Here is a 24,490-nt window from a genome sequence, read left to right on the forward strand (position 1 = left end):
GATGAGTCAAAAAAGACTCACTGAAACATCACATATTCCCATGGTCTAGATTTTGGATGAACGATGTCTCATGAGCTTTCTGGCTCCCACCTTTGAGGATACGGCTATGTGCCTTCAAAGTGACTTGGTTATTGGGAAGGGTCCATATGAAAACTTACGCCAGCAACATCAGATTTTGCTCTGATTTTTGAACGGCTATAATGGTTTTCAACGATCGGTCGAGACAGCAACTGGAGTAAGCTTGGCAGCAATATTCGTTTGATTCCGTGCTGTCGAAAACATTCTTTAGGGCTCGTTTGGTTCGCGGGAAAAGAAAGGGGGAAAGTGTGGTCAACGGGAAAGTAATGAGGTGCCTCTTGTTTGGTTGGAGTTTTCAAAGGAGAGAGAAGGAAAAGTTGTATTCCCATGGGAATATGATTCCCACATTTCATGGAAAAGTCTTTCTCATGAGAAACATGGGAAAGTAAAGGCGGAAATCACTCAATTTTTACTTTTTCCAAAAAAGTCCCTTCAGCATTAAAGAAGCATTAAAGAGGCATTAAAAACCTAATTATCCGGTCTTTTGAACAGAGCACACACAATCCGAAGGAACTCAAGGCCGTTTTGGTTGACTTTTGCAGAGTTGACAGTTGGTAAGATAGGTTTCCTAGAAGTTGTTTGTGAGGCTATGTCATTGTCTAAATACGCAAACGGTGCACATTATTAGGGCCAGCGACTCTTGACAGATTCAACATTCCTTTCCCTTATGTTTTGCTTTCAAAAAGTTTAGAAAATTAATAATAGTGGCAGGTTCCTCTATTGTATCGATCCATCGCTGGGATCTCTGAAGGTGAGTATATAATGTCTAGTTGTATGTTTTTTTCAAAAAAACACCAATATATAATCCTCTAAGCTAACAGTCACTTTTTACATGAGCCAATATCTCTCGTAGGCCGGCTGCTGGCCCCTGCGTGGTATGCAGTATTCCGTTTCTCCTTTGAGGCAGTCTCTCTGTTTTTGGAGATATCAGGCAACATGCAACTACAATGGCTGCAGCTCCACTTTTACGCATCTTCTGGTACACTGAATTTCTTATTTGCGAGGAAGCTCGGCTTTTTAGGTTACATTATCGTTAAGCAAATAAATAATAAATAACAAGATCTCTCTGACTTTATTTTATAAATAAGGTGTACGATTTTACATATAGCTGGGACTATTAAATTGATCCTTAGATGAGTCAAAAAAGTCTCACTGAAACATCACATATTCGCATGGTCTAGATTTTGGATGAACGATGTCTCGAGAGCTTTTTGGCTTTCACCTTTGAGGATGCGGCTATGTGCCTTCAAAGTGACTTGGTTATTGGGAAGGGTCCACATGAAAACTTACGCCAGCAGCATCACATTTTGCTCTGATTTTTGAACGGCTATAATGGTTTTCAACGATCGATCGAGACGGCAACTGGAGTAAGCTTGGCAGTAATATTCGTTTGATTCCGTGCTGTCGAAAATATTCTTTAGTTTACGAAAGCCAACGTCTTCTTCCTTGATCCTGCAGCCCCAGCTAATTTTGGTCTAGTTGCTTTTGCAAGTCTGCCGCTGAACCAGTCCCATAAGGAAGCTCGGTTTCTGGCTTCCATTATGTGTACGGAATCCTGTATGAAATGGGCGAACATCCTAACATGGATGGCGATGGATATGCGGTAAAGTAGATATGTTATGGTACTTTTAGATCATGGGTACATTATCTCGCTATGATAGCTGTTGAAAAAAATATTAACATCTCGATCTCGGTCCAGATCTTCCTCCTTGATCTTAGATATGAACCAAAATTAACAACTCGAGCCTCGATCGAGGAGCTAATCAGCCGACGTGAGCGACTTCGGCCGCGACCGAGGAGCCGATCAGCCGAGGAGAGCAATCAACATGCGTCGATAAGGACTTACAATCCTAACAACTAACAGCCTTGGCAGTTTGCAATTGTGACAACACCGTAGTTTGCGCCCTACTGGCGCTGCCTGTCGTTCACACGGACTGGCATCCATGCCTCAATTGTACTACCGGCTGTTATTTGGCCATCATTACATGCCAAGTCAGGCTAGGTAACAACAAAATGGACTCCCTTATATAAAGAGGCAGTTCGGGGGATCTGAGGTACGCATGCAATATTACTTATAGGGCTTCCGCTTTGCCGAAATTTTTTTTCTTCCACATTATTGCTTAAATCAGAACGGCTTCGTTGCCCTCCGGGCCCGACGACCCATCCACATGCGGAGTTTATGACCACTCGATTATAGTCTTTTTGAGGAGCTCGGTTATTCGAGGCACTTAGGGACTCAGCAGGCCCGCCAGCAATGGTGTTGATGACGCTTGCTGTCGATTTTCGATCGGTTCCGGGAGAGATGGATCAGAGGCCGAAGCGAACACTTCTCAGTCCCCCAAAGGGCGCATGTATCGGTCTAGCTGCCTGCATCGGATGAGTGCTTCGATTTCATCCTTGAACTAAACGCACTCCTCAGTATTGTGGCCGCAGTGATCAATGGAAGCGACAGTACTTCTTCTGATCTCTCTTGGTCACCGGGCAGTTCATCGGATGCGGAGGACGCAGATTGTATATGTACAATGTGGAAGATAGCATGTGTCAGGCCCTTCACTCTGCTAAAATTCTCTTCCTTTCATACTATTGCCTTACGATTCTGACTTAGGCATTAGAGAGTTCCCGCTGGAAACTCTTGGGCAATGGACTTTTTGCAGGCCACATCCGAAGGAGATCCACTCTCCGGCATCTCAGCCAGCCTGCTCAGCTTATCTCCAGCCGACCTCAGGGTCATTCGAGCTACGCTCTGACCTCAGCCCAGATTCGGTGACAACAATAGCCATCATATATATAACATGAAGTGGGGATGGTATTTGACATGTCTTAAGTGCTTGGAGATTGATTTCTCTTTGGTATCTGGGAAAGCCAATGGATTGACTTTTCTCTCAGTCGTCCTCTAGTGCCGGTGAGTCTCTTTTCTCTCATCTATTACCACTTGTTCTACGGTCCAACATAAGGAAAAAGATTATGGGACTTTTAAAGAGAGCAACAAAATAAAAGCCAGTTGAGACCTTTAAATCCTAATGTAGAATTTTCAAAGAAACCTTGATGCTCTTTCTTTCTTTGTTTGCCTTTGGAACTTTTAGATCCCGCTAATAGCATTCTATGATTCATCCTCCCTCTCTCTCTCTTAACACCATGCGAGACTCCACTCCAGTAATAGTAGCAAGGGTATGCAGCAGCAGGCAAGATTGACTATGGAAAATCATTTAAAAAAGATAAGTTCCTTGTTCTTGTTGCTTTCCATAGTATAGAATTAGTGGTTAAAGGGCTTTACACTTTATTTTTACTTTTCAGCCTAAGAATTCTTCTTCTAAATGAAAGAAATGTTGTTTGTGTGTATTATGAATTTGTAAAATAAATTGAATAATAAATCGATGAATAAATAAATCTGACCTCAAATGAAGATTCAACTATGTAAGATCAAGGCTAGTGTTTGTCACTATGTCTTTAAGACAGATTTCGCCCTCCATACATGTGCTTTGGATCTCTTGAGCGTCTGCCTCTCAGGATACAATGATCTTCACAAACAAAAGGAGCACACCAATTTGTTTGTACGGCGAAGCAAAAATTGAGTTACTGTACTCTCTTTGGATGAACTCACTAATGCTCTCTAAGAACTCCACAATGAGAGAACTAGATGAATTGAAAAATTCAGTGTTTTAAATGGTTGGAGGAAGGCTCTATTTATAGAGTTCATGGTGACTTTCTAGAACAGACACCAAGTGAAGTGACATGTCTTTTCTATTCAAATGAATAGATATATCCCTACAAATAGTCATGTCTTTCATGCTAACAGTTATGTCTTTTAAATGAAAAGATGCATCCATACAAATGAATAGATGCAATAGAAAGATGCATCCATCCAAATGAATAGATGCATCTCTTTTGACGCAACTCTTTTGAAGAGACACATCTCTTCTAAGAAGCAACCTTTCAAGTAGGTCAGTTTGGAAACTATTTTCTCATTCACCTTTTATTGTCTAACAATCCCCCACATCAATAGAAAATTGGCGGAATATATGTAAATGACAATGCAGACACTTAAGAGAGTACTTTGCGAAAAGATTGTGCATCGAGATAGGTAGCTTTTGGCCTTGAACCTTCTCTAGTAAAAGACTATCGGATATACTGGCTAAATAGTGAACATGATGTTTTGAACTATTCAGCTGATTAAGTAAATCAGATCGAATAGACTTCACACGGTCCCTTTTCTAACACAATTGGTTTTCATGATTGTGTTCATTTTGGCCCTGAATAACTTTTGGTATTCATGAGTGCTCTAGAGAATTCAACCTTATAAAAATTCTCATAGAAGCGGCCCCTTCACACTCATATATTAGAAATATGCTGCTTTATCCCACTTGGATTTCCAAGATATAAGAGTTAATTAAAAGCAAAGCTTACCTTTATAAACGCTGTAGGCAACACTAGTTAATCTTAGGAATGGGTTGGAGATTTTGTCTCCCTAGTGCTCACGTTAAGCCACACATAATTCGGTTGTCCCTTTGAACCTAGATCTTGGGATCTCCAGTCAGCTAGGTTGGGTTGCCATTATGATGACTCTTTAATTATAGGCTTTAATCCTATTTTCCTCGTTGTGCAATTTACTTGCTCTTTAGTTAAACCTTTAGTAAGTAGATCGGCGAGATTCTCTTTAGACTTTATGTAATCTGTGGATATAATTCCATTTGAGAGTAATTGCATTATGGTATTATGTCTTTGATGGATATGTCGAGACTTACTATTATACATATTACTCTGTGCCTTCCTATTGCTGATTGGCTATCGCAATGTATACCTATTGCTAGCACAGGTTTTGGCCATATTAGAATATTCTCTAGAAAATGATGAAGCCCTCTACTTCTTCTCATGTTTTGTCTAAAGTAATAAATTCAGACTCTATTGTGAATCTTGCAATACAAGTTTGCTTAGAGGATTTCTAAGACACGGCACCACCACCAAGTGTAAATACATAACCACTTATGGATTTTGTATATTTGGTATCAGATATCCAGTTTGCATCGCTGTATCCCTCAAGTACAGCTGGATTTTTTGTATAGTGCAAACCAAAGTTTAGAGTGTATCTCAAATATCTAAGCACTCTAATGATTGCCTTCCAATGATCAACTCTAGGATTACTCGTATATCTACTCAATTTGTTAACTGAGTATGCTATATCGGGTCTAGTGCAGTTCATGACATACATTAGACTACCAATTATATGAGAGTATTCCACTTAAATGCCCTCTCCAGTATTGTTGGCTAAATGAAGGTTTATGTCAACAGGTATTCTAGTTACATGGTTATCTTCTTTGTTGAACTTTTCAAGTATTTTCTCAATAGAATGAGATTGAGAGAATGCAAGTCCATCAGATGTTTTAGAAATCTTAATTCCTAATATAACATCTGCAACACCTAAATCTTTCATGTCGAACTTACTGGATAGCATTCTCTTAGTAGTTTTAATGATTGCATTATTACTATCCAGAATGATCATATCATCCACATAGAGGCAAACAATAACATAGGCTTGGCCATCATTTTTGACATAAACATATTTATCGCATTCATTGATTTTAAATTCATTTGTGATCATGTGTTTGTCAAATTTTTCATGCCATTACTTTAGTGCTTGTTTTAATCCATACAGGGATTTAACGAGTTTGCATACTTTCTTCTCTTGTTCTGGAACAATGGTCCCTTTAGGTTGTTCTATATAAATCTTCTCATTTAAATCACCATTTAGGAAAGCTGTTTTAACATCCATTTGATGTATTTCAAGGTTATACAATGCTGCAATAGCAATTAGTATACGAATGGATGTTATCCTCGTAATAGGCTAGTAGGTATCAAAATAATCAATACCTTTCTTTTGGTTGTAACTCTTTGCTACAAGTCTAGTCTTGTATTTATCAATTGATCCATCAGCTTTCATTTTTCTTTTGAAAATCCATTTACAACCCAACAGTTTACTACCAGGTGGAAGATCTACCAATTTCCAGGTGTGATTTTGCATAATGGATTTAATTTCATTATTAACAGCTTCATTCCAAAAAGGAGCTTCAAGAGTGGACATCGCTTTCTTGAAGCTTTGAGGCTCATTTTCTAACAAATACATTAGAAAATCAGGACCAAATGACTTTGCAGTCTTTGCCCTCTTACTACGTTTAATTTCATTGCCTGTTTCTTTCTCTATGGACTCATGATCCATATCACTAATCGCAACATCATAAGTTCTTTTATAAGAACTTGTATCACTTGTATTTTGCATGAAAAAACATTCTCAAAAAATGATGCATTTCTAGATTCAATAATTATATTGACATGTATTTCAGAAATATCAGATTTATGTACAAGAAATCTATATGCAATACTGTTATTTGCAAATTTCATAAAAATGCAATCAACAGTTTTAGGTCTTATTTTGCTCTTTTTGGGTGTAGAAACCATTACCTTAGCCAAGCACCCACACACTTTTAAATATTTGTCGGAAGGTCTTCTACCTTTCCATGCTTTATAAGGGGTTTTGTTTGTTTCTTGTGGAGTAACTTGTTGAGTATGTAATTTGCAGAAAGCAAAGCTTCTCTCCACAAGTTCTGAGGTAATCCTGAACATAGCATTCATCATCTCTTTTAGAGTTCCATTCTTTCTTTCAGCAACACCATTTTGCTGAGGTGAATAACGCACAGTAGTTTGGTGAATAATGTCATGTTCTTAGGGCTAGCTGTTAGGGCATGATATTGATCGAGGATGGAGGAGAAGGGGCGCGACCGCTGATTTTGTTAGGAATTGGATTTTTGACGACGTGAATAAGCATCGTCTTAGGCCAAGAATACGATGCTAATTAGTGTCGTATCTTGCCGACGCTTTTTACAAGCGTCGGCTATTTTTGGTGCCAGACCGACATTTCCCGATGCTTGTAGAAAACGTCAGCAAAAAAGGGTCGGTAAAACCCAATTTTTCTGTAGTGATGGCCGGATTTGTTGCACACATAGCAATTTTCCTAAAACCTCTTCCATTGCCACTCTTGGTGTCTTGTTGATCATTATTCTTTCTTTTCCTTTATTGGTCTTTTGTCCCTCTTCCACCACATGAACCTTGGACTCCATGGAATGGTTTCCATCCTTTTTCTTAGAATTTCGGTTGTCTTCCTCAATTCTCAATCTAACAATTATCTTCAAGTTTCATCTCCTTGCGCTTATGCTTGAGATAATTTTCGAAATCCTTCCAAAGTGGTTGTAATTTTTTAATAATTGCAGCCACTTGAAAAGACTCACTTAGTACCATCTTTTCAGTATGAATATCATGGATGATCACTTGGACATCTTGAACTTGGCTTATGACATCCTTGGAGTCGATTATCTTGTAGTCTAGGAATTTGTCCACAATGACCTTTTTTGTTCCAGCATCTTCCGTTTTGTACTTCTTATCCTAGGATTCCCATAGTTCGTTTGCCGACTTGAGAGGACTATACACAATATATAATGTGTTGTAAAATCTATTGAGAATATAGTTCTTACATAGAAAATCAGAATGCTTCCATGCTTCTACAGCAGTCATAGTTTGAGCATTCTCTTCACCTTCGGTAAGAATAGGTGCCTCTTTACGAAGAACCTTCATAAGATTCAACGTAGTGAGATATTAGAATAACATTTTTTGTTGCCGTCTCTTGAAATCGTTCCCATCGAACTTTTCGGGCTTCTCTCCATGGCTCATATATGAGGCAATAGGAATGGCGGTAGGCACCACATTGCTACAACTTGAAGCCATCTCAAATTACTAAATAAATCAACAATCTCTAATTGGAATGAGGAATATCAAAATTTAGTTTGTCAAGTAAATGCAAACCAACAATGAACAAATTTTGCAAACAGAATTATAAAGTGTATATATAAAACTATTTGGAAAAAAATAAATAAACACAAAATCACAATATATACAATGTAAAAGTAGAAAACTGACTTAAGATTGTTGTTTGTGTATTATGAATTTGTAAAATAAAGTGGCATTTGATTTTCGGCTGCATCGATTTCATGTGGGATGTGGCATTGCTGATAGTTGGACAGCCTATTCACAATTAAGTGGCATTTGATTTCATGTGACCTAGCTAACCGAACTACATGGAACAATCTAATTAAATGAGGCAACCAATCTAGATTCAGACAGCTCTCTCCATCCTGATTTCAGACAGCTCTTCAAATGCCTCGGCCTGTGGCGATCTAATCCGTGGACTGCCCAGCTCCATAGGGGACATTCCTTCATCTGGTGAGGCAAAGTTTATGTCGGAATGGTTGGAGATGCTCATGGGACTCTGTGAACCATCAAAAAAAGGCAAGATTACAGCGCCCTGAGCATGCCCGTTTTGGTTGAGTTCCCCATTGTTTGGAATGACTTCATCTTTCTTCTTGAAAGTAGGGGAAGTGAGATCCTTGCTGTCGTAGCACTTGGCCAACGCTACTATTTTTATCCAGAGGGAACTCTCAGATGTAGTGGCTCCTTTCCAGTTCTTGTAGAGGAACATGGCAAAGAAGACCAACAATGCAAGCAGCGAGACGGCTCCAGTGATGAGAAACAGGCCTCCAAAGCTCTGGAAGTTGAGACTCGCAGGGCTGACGCTATCGCTCTGGCTTGGGGAAGCTGACTGATCCCCAAACCACTTCTTTTCGATCCCTGTCATTATATCCCCTTCCGTCACACTCAAGACGGCCCTTGAGACATCAGGCACCAGAGGAGAATGTCTCGGAAAAACCTGCGAAACATAAAATTCAGATTTTTCATCTCAAATTCCAATGTTGGAATCATGAAACATGTTTTTTCCTGTCAGGTTTGTAACATGTTATGTCATACTTTAGCTCAGAGAGTTAAAGCTAATATCAGACCATTTGCTCACATTTCAGTGAAGTATTTTGCGGAACAAGAAATTATGAACGGTTTTAGAGGAGAAAGTATGGCAAATGATACAAGAAGGTGCGATGCATGGTAAGCCCTGCTCTGTGAGGAGCATGTCTCATCATGAAGATATGTGATGGTTATGTGATTATCTGATAGCAATGCGAATCCATGGAAAAAGGTAGGAGAAATGGAGCTTACGAAGCCAAACCCGTCAGTCTTGTAGGTTGGTCCAACCATAGTGTAGTCTGCGCCATGTTTTGATAGGAAAACCTTCAGGCAGGGAATCTTATCAAAGATAGCTGCAACCCCTCCATGAGCACTCCCATTTCTCAAAGCCTGAGCATACTGGTCAACTGTACTGTAGTTCCTGAGCTTGTTCTCGCCGAAGTTCATTCTCTTCAGCATCCCCAACACGAACGATCCGTCTTGGTACCCAATATATTCTCCATTCTTTAGCAGTTCGTTCATGTCAGTTACCGTTGGCTGGAGCTGTTGCACGGTCAGCATCGAAGTCAGGCTCGCCGTGTAGCTCGATGTCAATATGAGCACCACAAACACCCAAATGATCACCGCGAACCTCGATAGATTGCTCTCCAGCTTCTCCCCTGGAAATTTGTCCAAATCCAATGGAAGTTAGCCGAAGATCGATGTACGTACTAATAATCTCCTACGATAGATAGAAGCATGAGAATCGATCACCGAACTGTGGGCGAAGACGAGGGTGGAGAAGGCGAAGTAGAAGATGAGTCCAAGCTGCTGGCTCGGCGTTCCCCGGAACTGCTTGTTGATCCGGTGCTCGATCACCCACACAACACACCCGGTGAAGAAGAAGGAAAACTGTTTCTCGCGAACCGAGCCCTAAGGTTTTAATAAAGAGATTTTCCACCCTCCCAAGAACTCTAGTATTACAATAAATTCTTGTTGACTAGTTTCATAAGAACCGGTCCAATAACTTCAGTAAGTTATTGAAGGGTATTTGGATTTGAAGCAACACTACAGCCGGCTTTATTTGTTTATTTGTAAATAATTGACTCCAGAGGGCCTGCGTGGATAGTCGTTGCCTCCACTTCTTCTTGTGTGGAGTACTTCACTGTCCGACAAGTGAAGCAGTGTCAAGTGGAAGCTCTGTTGGTACAAGATACATACTTTTCTTTTTTTTTTTTTCAGTTGACTAATCTTCTTAGTATAAAGGACAGATTGCTATTATTGTTAAAAATTTAGTTTATTATGCTATAAAGCTTCGATTCTTATTTTCTTTAAGTACTGGAATTTATTTTTATATTTTTTTTATTTATTCGATTTGTATGAAAAAAATTGTAGCTTATCCATTCTGACTTATTCCAACCTGCAACGTCTAGCTTCACCCACCACGTTCCACTCTGAGGCAGTTATAGGGTAGGTATGGATATATGATTACCAACTACGGAGCGGGTATGGTAATAGTCTACTCTACCCATAGCTGCCTCATTGTCATCTCTAATAACCATCTGATGAAGCCTTGATTCAAGAAAGAGATAAAGTTGAAAGCCAATATACACACGTAAATCATAGACATAATTGTGGGGGAAAAAAAAGGAATACAGTGATTGATAAAGAAAATTCCATACTGCACTAAGTTCCAGGCTTACATATATAGATAGCATACAACAATTCTGAATTTTTGAAATTCAAAATGAACTAGCTCGTTGGGGAATTGTAAAAGCTGAATTTATCAATGATAGTGATGCCATCTTATCTATTCGTTAAGAACTCGTTTGCTTCACAAAAAGAAGAAGAGGCTCTTTCCATGCAAGTTGAAAGACGCACCTAAAAAATTGCCACTGGGTAAGTTAATAAATGTCAATGACTTTCAAGGTTCATGCCAAGACGACCACCACAGGTTGCTAGAGAGTGCTGTACCTTTTTTTTTTTTTTTTTGCTTAAAGAGAGCGCTGTACTTTTTTTTTTTTGATAAAAACAGTAATTTATAAAGCTCTAACGTGAGTATATCCTGCCAAATCACAAGAAAGTAAAAGAAACAAAGAAGAAGAAATGTCTACTGCCGAAGCCCAAAGGACCTCCTCGGCATGCCGGGCAACAAAAGAGGCTGCAGCCTCCAAGCGAGCCCGATCTCGCCTACGGCTGCATACATGTGCGCGCCTATGCGCACCCCTATGTCTGCATACATGGCCGTACATTACAGCATCACCGTGCCATACTTTGTTTGCTAGCCACTCTACGGCATGATAACTAAGGGCCATACCCTGTTAACGCATGCAACGCCATACTGTGCGCAGGAACAGCTCGAAACCTGTGCCCCAAGCAAGCCATGGCTATACGACACCTGAGCACTTCTGCGGGGACTATAAATAGCCCCATCAGATAACGCTTAAGGACTTTTGGTTGGACCACCTAAGATCCACTCTAACTTAATCATCGGAGGGCTCTCACCAGAATCCTACCAGTGAGACTTTGTGCAGGTCCGCTGGCGCGTAGGGAGCGGCGTCCCCACTCCATCCCGACCAGTAACTCCCCCGACTCCTCCAGTGTCGTCACCCTCGGGCCGAATTTGAACCACATTAACAGAGACGATACTCCAAGGACCCCAGCATCGTTTGCATCACGATTCCTTTTTTTTTTAGCTAGAGCGTTTGCATCACGATTCTCTGGTTATGACGTTTTGTTGCAATGCAGGGATGTATAGGTTTTTGGGCAATACGACATAAGATGTCACTAATTAATGAATTGATTATTACGAGCTATTTGCTAGGAAAGTGCATGGAGAAATACTGCGATCATTACAGGGCTCTAGAGGTTAAAGAAGTAATAAGTATCTTGAAGTCGTTTTCAGCAGAGTCATGGAAGATTATCATCTGTCATCAGCCTGCAGCTTCTTATAACAAGCAAACGTAGGAGGGTCTTTCTCTGTCATACAGCTTGTTCATTTAAGCTTAGATAGAAAAATCAGCACATCACTTTTAATCAACTCTCTCGGAAAGTCCCCATCTCGGTAGATTAGTCTGCTCCTTTTTGGCTTTTATCGGTCATCGCAATCTGCAAGCAAGCCGTTGCCATTCCTCAGCACATGGTTGATCCTAACTTCCTGAAATGCATATAGCTGGTCCAGGACATGTCACGGGACAAACTATATGCATTGAACCTGTTACTATATTGGGAATCAACCGGCAGGTGCAGTGCTGGATATTGATAACTGCCGCACCTCAAACCCATCCTGGGTTGGCCGCATGAACCCTAGAGCAATGCTTTAGAGATCATGCAAAGTCTAGGATGAACAAATATCCAATAACTTAATAGTTAATAGCCAAATAATCCAACTAGATAAATCTATCATAATCAAACTAGTTCAATTATAGGATCTTCAAATGTACATCGGTATTAGATAAATAAACTAACTCATAAATCTGATGCTCGAACTCTATGCCTAACCCATCTGAAACTACGCATCCTAGGACTCTAAAAGAAGGAGGAATGAGATGGTATAAGTTTTATAGTCTAATAATAATCCCACGCACTCACACCAATATCAATATAGTAAATTTAAAATAAAGATTAACTATAAACCCGATCAAAATATAGGCAAAAATCATAAAATCTTATATCGATATTCTAACATAGATCGATAAAATTCATGTAAATATGCATCCATAAACGTATACCATCAAACATATAACCCATTTTAGAAAATATGTAAGATAGGTTTTATATTTTTAATCCTCCATTTTTATCTAGATTTCGATCAACAATTATCTTTCAGATTTGGACTATTCATGGTCACGCTTCAGCACATTGTGGCAAGCCAAAATATCCGCGCTTTGGTTCGCGGTGGCAAACTAAGATAACTGTGCTTTGGCCCGCAGTAGCAAATCAAAATATCCGCGCATCGACCCACGGTGGAAAAGTAGAATATCCATGTTTCGACCACAACGCCCGTAGTGGCAAACCAGAATATCCGCACTTCGGCTCGTGGTAGCAAAACAATGTGTTACGATTCGGTCCATGACTGGCAATCCATAACATGTCTAGTCCAATTTTTTTGTTCATCAATCAAATCATTCAATTTCATCCATACTAGAAAAATATAATTTTACATTATATTTTATGTCCAAATTCTAAAATAATCAGCATTATATCCCAACAACCAAAACCATAATCCAAACAAACATAATCATCGATAGCTGATATGTCTATATAATAAAGCAATATATATTTATATAACTATGTCATAAATAAATCAACAATCATACGGTAAACTATGCAAATCCCAAATCATCGGCACATGTTACAAAATACATGTTATCTATATAGGTGATTGTGTATAGGACTTCTTACCTCTATCGATCTCAGACTCAAGTACAACACATACCGATCTACTCTTCGATCTACGACTTGGGGGCAAAGTGGTCTGCTCAACACCTTCCTACCCAAGCTTTTGTCCCCCCTACATGGTCAAGTCTCATCCTCAGCTTAATTACATTAACTATGGTTAATATTGAAGTATTACCAATAGATGATCAAATCATGTTGGCTTGAGACCTAAGGTTTGCAATACCATCTTGGGGTCCCCGGTCCTGCAATGCTAGCCTAGGACCTCTCCAAGGATCAGCCCAAATCTACTAGACAATTCTGGACCCACCACTGGTCCACTAAAATATGTAGAGAGAGAATGAGTAGAGTGAGAAAGAGTGATAAGGAGAGAGAAATAGAGAGAGCAAGAGAGAGATAGGGAGAAACCAAGATAGAGAGAACCTATGATTCTCTTCTCAAACGAGAAGAAGGAAACAGGCCTCTAGGCCCAGCTACCCCCCATGGTGGCGACTTCCGGCAATAGCGGCAGTGATGACCCCGACAACAGCAACGGCCATAGCCCTCGACAGTGGTGCCCGACCGAACGAGAAGAAAAAAAAGAAGAAAAATAGGGGAAAGCCCCTTCTTCTTGAAATTCGGTGATTAGCTGGCTTCAATCGGCCGACTATGGTAGTCCAGGGACTAGAAGAGGGAGGAGAAGAAGGTCTAGAGTTCATTACCTCAACTCCGATGAGGTATCGATGATAGCTTGATGAAAATCTCCAATGGAAAATCAAGAGAAATCTCAACGAAAATAGGCTCAAATTGGCGGCAAACTAGCATGATCAACAGTGAGGCTTGAATGAGGGGTGAGGTTTGCTTAAATAGACATGGAGGCTAGGGTTTCCTAGCCTCCGACGGAGTCGAAGAGGAGTCGGAGTTGGTCTCCTCTTCCGGCTCAAATAGGAGAACTTTGTTTCTTTTTTTTTTTTGAGCTTTTTGCATGAATATCCTTCTAAAAATTCAAATTTATGTGAATAACCTCTTAAAATCGATATTTATTTCTGTACCCTCATAAAATACTATTTTTGCACAAATGCCCCAAATATAACGGTTCTTCTAACACCGTTAATAAAAACCATGTTTATTTTAATTAAAAATAAAATAAAATTTTGAAAATTACTTTTTTGTCCTCCATCGCGATCGCCTTATAAATATTTTCTTTTGCATATCTACCTATTAAGGGTATTTTAGTCATTTTAATTTGAAACCGTTAATTTTTTAACGATGTTAGATGACATTGATACATATGCAAAAATAAGGATAAAAAAAGCATAGAATAATAAAATAAGTATTTTATTATTGTATACATGCAAATATTATTTTTTGAAAGGTATTAATGCAAAATTCAATATTTAGGAAGGTATTCATGCAAAGAAAAAAAAAATTGTTTTGTGGGTCTGATCTCTCTTTAATGGTGCTGGGCCATGGGCCGGCTAAAGGCCGGGGGGGCCCTGACAATAATTATGATATCACCCCTTCTTTGTTTAAAAGCATCCTGATGTGGGTTTGGATAAAGAAATGAAACAAGTTTGGAGCCCTATGATGTTAAGGTTGTTTCATCTCACATTCAAGTTTTGTCCCCTTCGTCTGATGCGAAGAGATGGAAACAAGGTGCAGGTGGTCCAGGTCAATCGACAAGTTCACTGTTCTCAGATTCAAGCACAAAAGGTCAGAAGTCCATAAAAAAAGTGACGCTCAGGCAAAGTCGACCAGCTCTGCTTACGAGGACAGGCTCGGGAAGATCCGCACGTGTTATCGTTGGCCTGGGCTCTTCGTTTTTGTGCTGATGATTGAATATAAAATCCATAAAAAAGAATCAGATTAGAGTGTTGTGGCTGCTGCTGATATTAATGTAACTAGATCTTGGTACATTCGTTGCATGCGATTATTTTTTTGGGGAACTTGCTTAGCGGTCAATTTATTGATCGGTCCTTAACATTAAATCCCTGTTGACCAGTTGTTTAACAACCGGTCCTAGGGGTGGCAAAATATGACCCGACCCGCCAACCCGACCTGTGTTCGACCCGCCATAAACAGGTTTGGGTTTGGCCTAAACAGGTTCGGGTCATAAACAGGTTGACCCATTTAACCTATTTATTAATTGGGTCGGATACACGTTTTAGATGTCTTGACCCGTTTAACCCGTTTAATATATGGAACCTTTAGATATTTTTTTAGCTGCTTTGAGATCCGTGACGGATGAATGACGTTGGATCGGCTGTTAAGAGATCAAACCGCTCGGCAGTCGGCATTTCCTTTTCGGCTTTTCCGCTCCGCGATGGGGATTGGATTTGGGAACGAACCCTAGAGGCCTAGCCGCTTATATGCATTCTCCGCTCCACGATGGGCCGATGGCCAATGGGGATCCATCTCTTCGACAACTCCATGGCCTTGCCGGCAACTCCGATGACTCCGACGAGGACGAGTCCTTGTCCGACGACGGCAACGACGATCCTGTCGACTCCGGTAAGAAGGACCTCCAGTTCTTTTTTTTTGGCTAAAAGGGGACCTTCTGGTTCCGGCTCTCCCCCACCCCACCACCGTCCTCCCCTTTCCCCTCCACCCATCGTGTCCGCCCCTTTCATCGTCACCGACGTGACGCAAAATGGTGATCTGGCGGTGGCGCAGCACCGCACCCTTCCTGGAGGCCGCCGCCGCCCCCAGCGTCGCCATTCACGGCCGCGAGCGGCCCCTCCTGTCGGACCCCGGGCCAACCTCACCGGTTCCCTCTTCGTCCTCGAGATCCTCCGCTCCCACGCTCGAATCCCTCCTCGCCGCCCTCAAGACCGTCTCCTCCCTCCTCGACCAGCAAATTAATGGCAGATCCCGAGCTCAATCTAAGCCCCCAGTCGATAGCAAGGAGCAGGAGGAGGGTCTCAACTCTCAGTCATGGCATTTTTGGAGGCGGCGGAGAAAGAGGAGGGCAAACTGCAAACAGGTTAGTAGGTTACCTGTTTAACGGGTCGGGTTGGGTCGGGTTGGGTTAAACATAATCCCTGATCTATTTATTAAACAGGTTAAACGGGTCGGGTCGGGTTGGGTTAAACATAATCCCTGATCTATTTATTAAACAGATCAGGTTACCCGTTTAATAAACAGGTCAGGTTCAGGTTGTAATTTCCTGACCTGTTTAGTAAACAAGTCGGGTTCAGGTTTATAATTTTCTGACCCGACCTGCATCTAACCCGATCTGTTTATGTCCAACCCGACCTGATTGCCACCCCTAACCGGTCCAGATATATTTCAACATTGCAATATGGGACGAAAATGCCCCCGCCTCTCCCATTCCCACCGAAGAAGGGAAAGAAAAAGGCAGTCGCCGGCCACGGCCCGCCCCCTCTCGCGCCTGCCGCCGGCCACGGCTCGTCCCCTCCAGCGCCCGCTGCCCCCTTTCGCGCTGCCGGGAATGCCCCCGCCCCCACGGTGGGGAGGTGCCGAAGAAGAGGAATAACTGGCTAGCCGCGGCCGCTGCAGGCGCCGCCAGCTACGACTCGGCCCCCCCGGTGGCCCCCTCCTGCGGCCGCCACCATCCGGTCCCCTTCCGTCGCCGCTGGCCTCGCGGGAGGAGAAGGAAGAAGAAAGAAGGAGAAGGGAAGAAGAGAAGAAAAAAGAAAAGAAAAGGAAAAGAAAAAAAAGAAAAAGAAAGAAAAAGAAGAAAAGAAAAGAAAATAAGAATAAAGTTAAAGAAAAAGAAAGAAAAAGAAGAAAAGAAAAGAAAATAAGAATAAAGTTAAATTATCCTGGAACACAGTTAAATAAGTTTGAAACATACTTAATCTAGCATGGCACACAGTTAAATAAGGAGTCGACTCGCCCGGCACTGGGGTCGGCTCAAACTGCCCAGAGGTCGACTCGAATCTGCCTGAGGTCGACACTTAGGCTTGACTGATTTCGGCTGCTCTCTGTCTTTACTTTGTGCCACTTAAGGGGTTGACTCGCCTGGCACTAGGGTCGACTCGAATTGTCTAGAGGTCGACTCGAATCTGCGTGAGGTCGACACTTAGGCTTGGCTGATTTCGGCTGCTCTCTATCTTTGCCTGGCACTGGGGTCGACTCGAACTGTCCAGAGGTCGACTCGAATCTGCGTGAGGTCGACACTTAGGCTTGGCTGATTTCGGCTGCTCACTATTTTTGCCCTATGCCACTTAAGAAGTCGACTCGCCTGGCACTGGAGTCGCAGGCGAGTCGACTCGAACTGTCCAGAGGTCGACTTATAGAACAAATTTCCTAAGAACACTTAATTGCATGCACAGTTCTATTAACTGTGTTCGCAGGCAAAATAACTGTGTTCCAAACTTATTTAACTGTGTGTTAGGCTAGAATAAGTGTGTTCCAAGCTTATTTATGTTGGGAATTGTATCCTAAATGTCAATCGTCAGCATGTTGATGATTGAATTTTGTAAATGATTTGACAAATCAATAAAGTATTTTTTGGCATTATTCATCATTTTACATCTTCAAATGGACTCTTATATGATGAAGTCCTTAGGACTTATTAATGATAAAGGAGGATTTATCTTTAAGTCCTTAAACTAGTTCGCGACCAAATGATATGTTGTTACAAAGACGACAGCGTTATCAAGATTAGGTCGTTGTGTGACGTATACGTTGGTTGTCCTCTTGACGAAGGAGTGTGGAGACATTGGTATGCCACATAGGTGAAGTGTAGGAGTACATTTCACTGAACGTGACCAATTCCAGAACGCTCTACAGTCAAGAGATGTTTCGAGTGGATATGGGTATAAGTTTGGCCCTCTGACCTGAGACCGCAACCTGTGACTAGCAAGCAACTCATTGTACTTTGGTACCGGACTACCTGAATTTCTAATTCAGTGACGGAAGGTCACTGGGTGCAGTCAAGTACTTGCGTAGTCAGTTGTGAGTCGAGATGGAATTGACCCCTCCTGAAAACAGGAGATAATGTCTTGTGATTAATTTAGCAAAACCTTGGCCAGGATAATCCCAGTGAGGAGTCACAGGATATCTAAAATTAATAACATAATGGATGTACTAATTATAGGGTTGACAGTGAGCTCTAAGTCATCCTGGCATTAGGAGTCAAAGGGATTGAATTATACAGTATCCATAGTTTTGGGTTCCAGAATATTTGCTTCGCATATATTCGGCCTATCCAGACGTCGGGTACCATTGCTAGATGGTCACATCGATTAGTGTAGGAAGTCGTTCCTATACTACCGGCTTAGGTTCGAACCTATGAGGTCACACGCATAGAAGATTCCTGATTGATCAAGAAGGCTGATGAATGATTAAGAATCATTCAGGGGTAATTTGGTCAATTTGATTGGCGAATTATCTTATAAAATAATTAAAGTAATTATCGAAGGATTAATTAGTAATTATATTGCTAATGAACTCAATTGGATTGAGTAATTAGACTAAGTATGAGCCAAATTGAATTAGATTCAATTCTGGGCTCAATCAGGATTTTTGACCTGATTGGATTAGGTCTGAATCAAGAGGACTTAGGTTGACCAAATTAAATTAGATTAAATTTGTGCTTAATTAGGGATTGACCTAATTGGATTAGGTTCAACCCATGATAATTGGATCATTCTAATTGTTAGGATTTAATTAAATTAAATGGGTTTGATCTGAAACTGTTCGGATCTTGAAATCCACTTGTCACATATCCATGCATGGCGCCATAAATTGATTTTTAATATGATTGAAAATTAATTTAATTTATTTAATGGTGCCATGGGATACTTGGCTACATCAGGGACCTTTTTCATCATTAGATGGGTCGAAATGGAGAGATAAATTCATGAAAAGAATTGGATAAGATCAAATTCTCTCTCTTCATGGCATATGTCATCCTTATCTTTATCTCACTTCTAATTAAGGTTGAATTTCGAATTTAATCACCACAAAATCACCACGTGACCCTCTAATCTGATTGGAGGTATGGAAATTTCGAAATTGAAAGAGGAAAGTGGCAACATGATGAATGGTTTAGATTAGATCAAGCTTTATCATGTAATGGCGCATGAACTTAAATTTTGAATTCAAAATTCAAAACCCCACAAAATCCTCCCCAAATATGGGATGGTTGGCATGAAGTTAGGGGGGATAGCAACATTAAAAGGACCTCCATCAGCTGGTGGTCGAATTCAAGGAAAAAAGAGAGAAAAAGAAGAAGAAGAAAGGAAAAAGGAAAGAGAGGAACCCTAGTTCATGCATGAAAAAATTCTGCATTCAATCTAGCCGACTTCTTCCTCCTCTAAGTCCATCATGCCATTATTGTTAGGGGTCCCTGATAAGAGTCTTTAGATCAGATCTAAGTCCTCTTCAATCCCTCTAAATCTTTCCTCCAAGTTCTTCCAAGAAGGCAGATCAAAAGTTGATAGAGTTGGGAAGATCAAATTTCAGTCTCAAGAAATTCTGCGCAAGCTAGCACTTCTGCAGGATTGAATCTCTTCAGGAACTTCGCGTGTACTTCTCATAGAGGCCATTCGTGTGCGTGGCTGCGAAGTCAAGGATCAGATCCACAACTTTCATCCATCATAAAAGGTATTAATCTAGCATTAATCATTTATTATGGTGTCAAGATCTAGGTCCGATTTTCCGAGGTTTTACCCTCTTTTGGGGCTCCTCACGGAGTTATCTCCAGAATCCATTCGATGGATATTCGAAGATTAATTGGAATAGAGTTTTTAAGTTTCATATCTGATAGTTAATCATGCATGAAAGTTTTAGCATAATTGTTTAAACGATTCCGGCATAATCCTATGTGTTCTTAAGGTGCTGATTTTTAGATTTGATCTTGTAAGCATGCATGAATTAAATTGTTTGATTCGGCTTTTCCGCTGTATTTTTGAAATTTAAAAAGAACTACGTATGGCTTGATCCCCCTTATGAAGGGGTACGTAGGCAACCCGATCAGGTTCAGCCATGGTTTTCAAAAAAAAAAAAATTCAGCATGCTAAACACCGAAGAACCTAGGATTCACTTTCAGTGGTATCAGAGCCAGGTTCGTGTTTAAACTTTTATGTTTTACTTTTTGTAATTAAATCTGAAATCGTGAACATGTTTAGATTAGATCTAAAGTATTTTTTTATGATTGATTTAATTGCTGATTATGCATGATTAACTAGATCTGAAATTTTGGATGCATATGATTCATGTTTGTGTTAGGATTAGTAACATGAATAAATCTGAAATCATAATATTATTTAGATTAGATCTAAATAAAGTTTATGATTCATATGATTTCTGATTTTAATAAACAAATCAGATCTGAAAGTAAAAGTGAAAAAAAAAACAAATACATAAGATGTATGTTGTTTGAATTAATTCATGTTGTTATGTATAAGTGATGCATGAACATAAAACATAATGACTTAAACATGAATTAAATCTGATTACATGTGATTAATTACAAAAACTCAGATCCGAAAATGTATTTTAAGAACTGAAAGATTGTAATTAATATGTAATTAAAAAGAAATATGCAATGATCAAAACTTTCATAAGTCTAAACTTAATTGAGAATTAAGTGTTATGAAATAGAATTGTAACTCAATTAATTGACATTGCATAATTATTAGGGCATATGGGTCAACTTGAATCAAGTTCTTAGGATTGGGTTAGACCTAAGGTTAGAATCATACATGGACTAATAGAATTAATTGATCAAATCTAATTAAGTAGTAACTAGATTAGGTCAAAAAAATTCTAGGTCAATTTACAATAGTTGTAGATGGATCAAGTCCATGTCTTTGATTAGACCAAGATGGAACTTGATTTAGGCTCAGAGGTGTAGCCCGAGTCATTTGAGTAATCAAATCGAAATTGATTAACCAGTCGGTGTCTAAGGTAAGTTTGGCAGTTTTGACCGGTGGTTTTTAATTGGGAGCTACTCGCACTGATTCGTCTTTGTCGAGTTAATGGCATATCCCTTCTACCGATCTCACTTACCTGGCCGACATGGTCAATCACATTTTGATTGGATCACTTAATGATTCGAGTTAGCCCATACCTATAAGAAAAATCAGTTTGACTAATTTAGGTGCCTCTTTAACCGGTTTGAGTCTAATCTGATTTGGTGAAGTTAGTGGGAGAAATTAGACTAACCAGATCTTCTCATCTATCCTAATTATAAAATCCTCTAAAATTATTAGGTCCTTAAAATGAAATAGTTATGGGGATAATTAGGTCATAGCCTCCCATTAAGTTGGGTGATAATAGGTCCAATGTTTTGATAATTATTGGAGACGCGACACGCCTGGTACTTATCAAGCATTGGAATTGTCATTCAATATATGATGAGTTAAGTGTACCTTCAATAGGCGGTCAGATGAGCCGAGCCACACTCGGGCTTGGTCGTCTATTAGTTGATTAGACTTAACCCTATTATTTAATGGTTGGACCTGACTAGGGTATTCGGTGGAGGCGCCACACGCCTGCCGAAGAACCTAGGGCAAAATTATCACTAAAAAGTTGCTTGGTGAAGCAATTGGTTAAGAACCTACCAATAGGTGCATATGGGTTGGCCGAGCCACACTCGGGCCCATATGCGATCTATTGGGTTCTAATGCCCACTAAAGAATTAAGAGTAATTTTTCGAATTGGAGATAGAGGCTACCAATTTGTATAAAATAATAGGAGTATCTTTAGACTAAAGTCCAAGTCTACTGTGTTTAGTCAATTCATATACTAATAGCCAAATTTTCTTTTATGTAGAAATGGCCACAAGTTTGTCACTTCGTTCATTTTTGGATAATGACAAGTTGACTGGTCCCAACTTCAATAATTGGTATAGAAAGCTGAAAACTCAGCATAGTCAGACCAAAAAGATTAAGGATGACCAAAGTCAGGCAGAATGCTTCTATTGTAAGAAGCAGGAGCATTGGAAGAGGAATTGTCCTCAGTACCTTGCCTCACTTGATCCGAACAGGCCAAGCAAGAGAAAAGGGCAATCAGTTGCTGATCAAGGTATTTATATGATAACACCTTGTAATTTCTCTATATGTGATAATTCGACCTGGGTATTAGATACTGGAAGTCCGTTTAATATATGCAATTCGTTGCAAGGATTTCAGGTCAACGAGAGATATGAAAACAGCGAGAGATTCCTGAATGTTGGAGATGGAAGATCTATTCCAGTTCTAGCTTTAGAAAATCTCAAACTTGTTTTCAATTCTCATGTAGTTGTCTTGAGTTATTATCACTATTGTCCCACGTTCTTATTGAATGTAATTTCCGTAGACCTTTTGGCCATGAACGGTTATGAAATTTCAATAAAAAATGTTCTTGTGATATCATTATGAATGGTGTTACTGTAATGAAGGGACAATTGAGTAATGGGATTTACATATTATCACAGCCTGTTAATGTAATGTACAAGTCAAGTAAGCGCCCTAAAATAGATAATGTCACGGATGTCTACCTTTGGCATCATATGCTAGGTCATATTAATAAGAATAGGATGAACAGGTTAAGTAAAGAGGGAATCCTCAATGTAAATGATTGTGAATCATTGACAACCTGTGAATCATGTCTTCTTGGTAAAATGACCAAATCACCTTTTACCGGAAAAGGTGAACAAGCCAGTGATTTGTTGACCCTTGTACATTCTGATGTATGTGGGCCAATGAGCACAGATGCTAGAGGTGGGTATTCATATTTCATTACGTTTACAGACGACCTTTCTAGGTATGGTTATGTCTATTTAATGAGACATAAATCTGAATCATTTGAAATGTTCAAATTATATCGTAATGAAGTAGAAAAACAAACTGGAAAGAGTATTAAAACTCTTCGATCAGATCGAGGAGGTGAATACCTCTCCAATGAGTTTTTGACATATCTAGGAGAGAATGGGATTCTCTCCCAATGGACTCCTCCTGGTACACCACAGTATAACGGTGTATCAGAAAGGAGAAATCGAACTCTGTTAGACATGGTTCGATCCATGATGGGGTTTGTGAGTCTGCCCATATCCTTTTGGGGATATGCACTTGAGTCAGCCTGCTACATTCTAAATAAGGTTCCAAGTAAGTCGGTAAATAAAACACCATATGAGATGTGGACTGGACGTAAGCCGATGCTCTCTCACATTAGGATTTGGGGGTGTCCGGCGTATGTCAAACGTTTGAAAACAGACAAACTTGAACCCAAGTCTGACAGATGTTTCTTTGTTGGTTACCCTAAAAAAACTAAAGGATATTACTTCTACTTTGCTGAAGAACAAAAGTTGTTCGTAAGCAATAGAGGTGTTTTCTTAGAGAAAGAATTTCTTAGTGAAAGAACTAAAAGCTCTAATGTTGAGCTTAGGAAAGTTCAACATGTACAAGACCCGACACCATCTACTGACCCAATTGAGTCAGATTTGATTAGATCAGATCCAGAACCCATCTTAGATGCATCATTAAGGCGATCAGGTAGAGTACCACGTCAGCCAGACAGATACTACGGTTTCTTGATCCGGGATGGGGATCCTGTCGAACTTGATAAAAATGATGAGAATCCGATCACCTATATGGATGCAATGCAGAGGTATGACTCTGATAAATGGCTTGGAGCCATGCAATCCGAAATGGAATCCATGAAGGTCAATGATGTATGGACATTAGTTGACCCACCCGAAGGGATTAAACCCATAGGGTGTAAGTGGATATTCAAAAGGAAACAGGGCGCAGACGGAAAGGTAGAGACCTATAAAACCCGTCTGGTTGCCAAGGGATATCGTCAACGTTATAGTATTGACTATGACGAGACATTTTCTCATGTGGCAATGCTCAAATCCATTCGGATTATGCTTGCGATAGCAGCACACTTAGATTATGAAATCTGGCAAATAGATGTAAAGACTGCTTTTCTAAATGGAGATTTAGAAGAGGAGGTGTATATGATGCAACCTGAAGGTTTTATATCTGCAGATGAGTCTAAGGTGTGCAAGCTTCAAAAATCCATTTATGAATTAAAGCAAGCTTCACGGAGTTGGAACATACGATTTGATAAGATGATCAACTCGTATGGCTTTATTAAGAATGAAGAGGAACCTTGCATTTATAAATGGGAAAATGGTTCAGTTATCATATTTCTTGTTTTGTATGTGGATGACATTCTTTTAATCGAAAATGACATTCCTGCATTACAAGGAATAAAGGTTTAGCTATCATCTCAATTTGCCATGAAGGATTTGGGAGAA

General features: G+C 40.1%; 1 protein-coding gene across 1 annotated transcript; it reads right to left on the reverse strand.

Moving 5' to 3' along the window:
• Positions 1–8,148: 8,148 nt before the first annotated feature.
• LOC120107019 (glutamate receptor 2.8-like) lies at positions 8,149–15,990 on the reverse strand. The gene is made up of 4 exons (XM_089928303.1): positions 15,913–15,990; positions 9,675–9,828; positions 9,169–9,575; positions 8,149–8,827 (listed from the first exon to the last, which is right to left on the reverse strand). The coding sequence occupies exons 1-4, from the start codon at positions 15,988–15,990 to the stop codon at positions 8,237–8,239; spliced, it is 1,230 nt and encodes a 409-aa protein (XP_089784429.1). The 3' UTR covers positions 8,149–8,236.
• Positions 15,991–24,490: the final 8,500 nt, after the last annotated feature.

The sequence above is a fragment of the Phoenix dactylifera genome, chromosome 2 (genome assembly GCF_051530095.1).
Source record: "Phoenix dactylifera cultivar Ajwa chromosome 2, Ajwa_hap1_PhDact_Kaust_v1.1, whole genome shotgun sequence".
Lineage (NCBI taxonomy): Eukaryota > Viridiplantae > Streptophyta > Magnoliopsida > Arecales > Arecaceae > Phoenix > Phoenix dactylifera.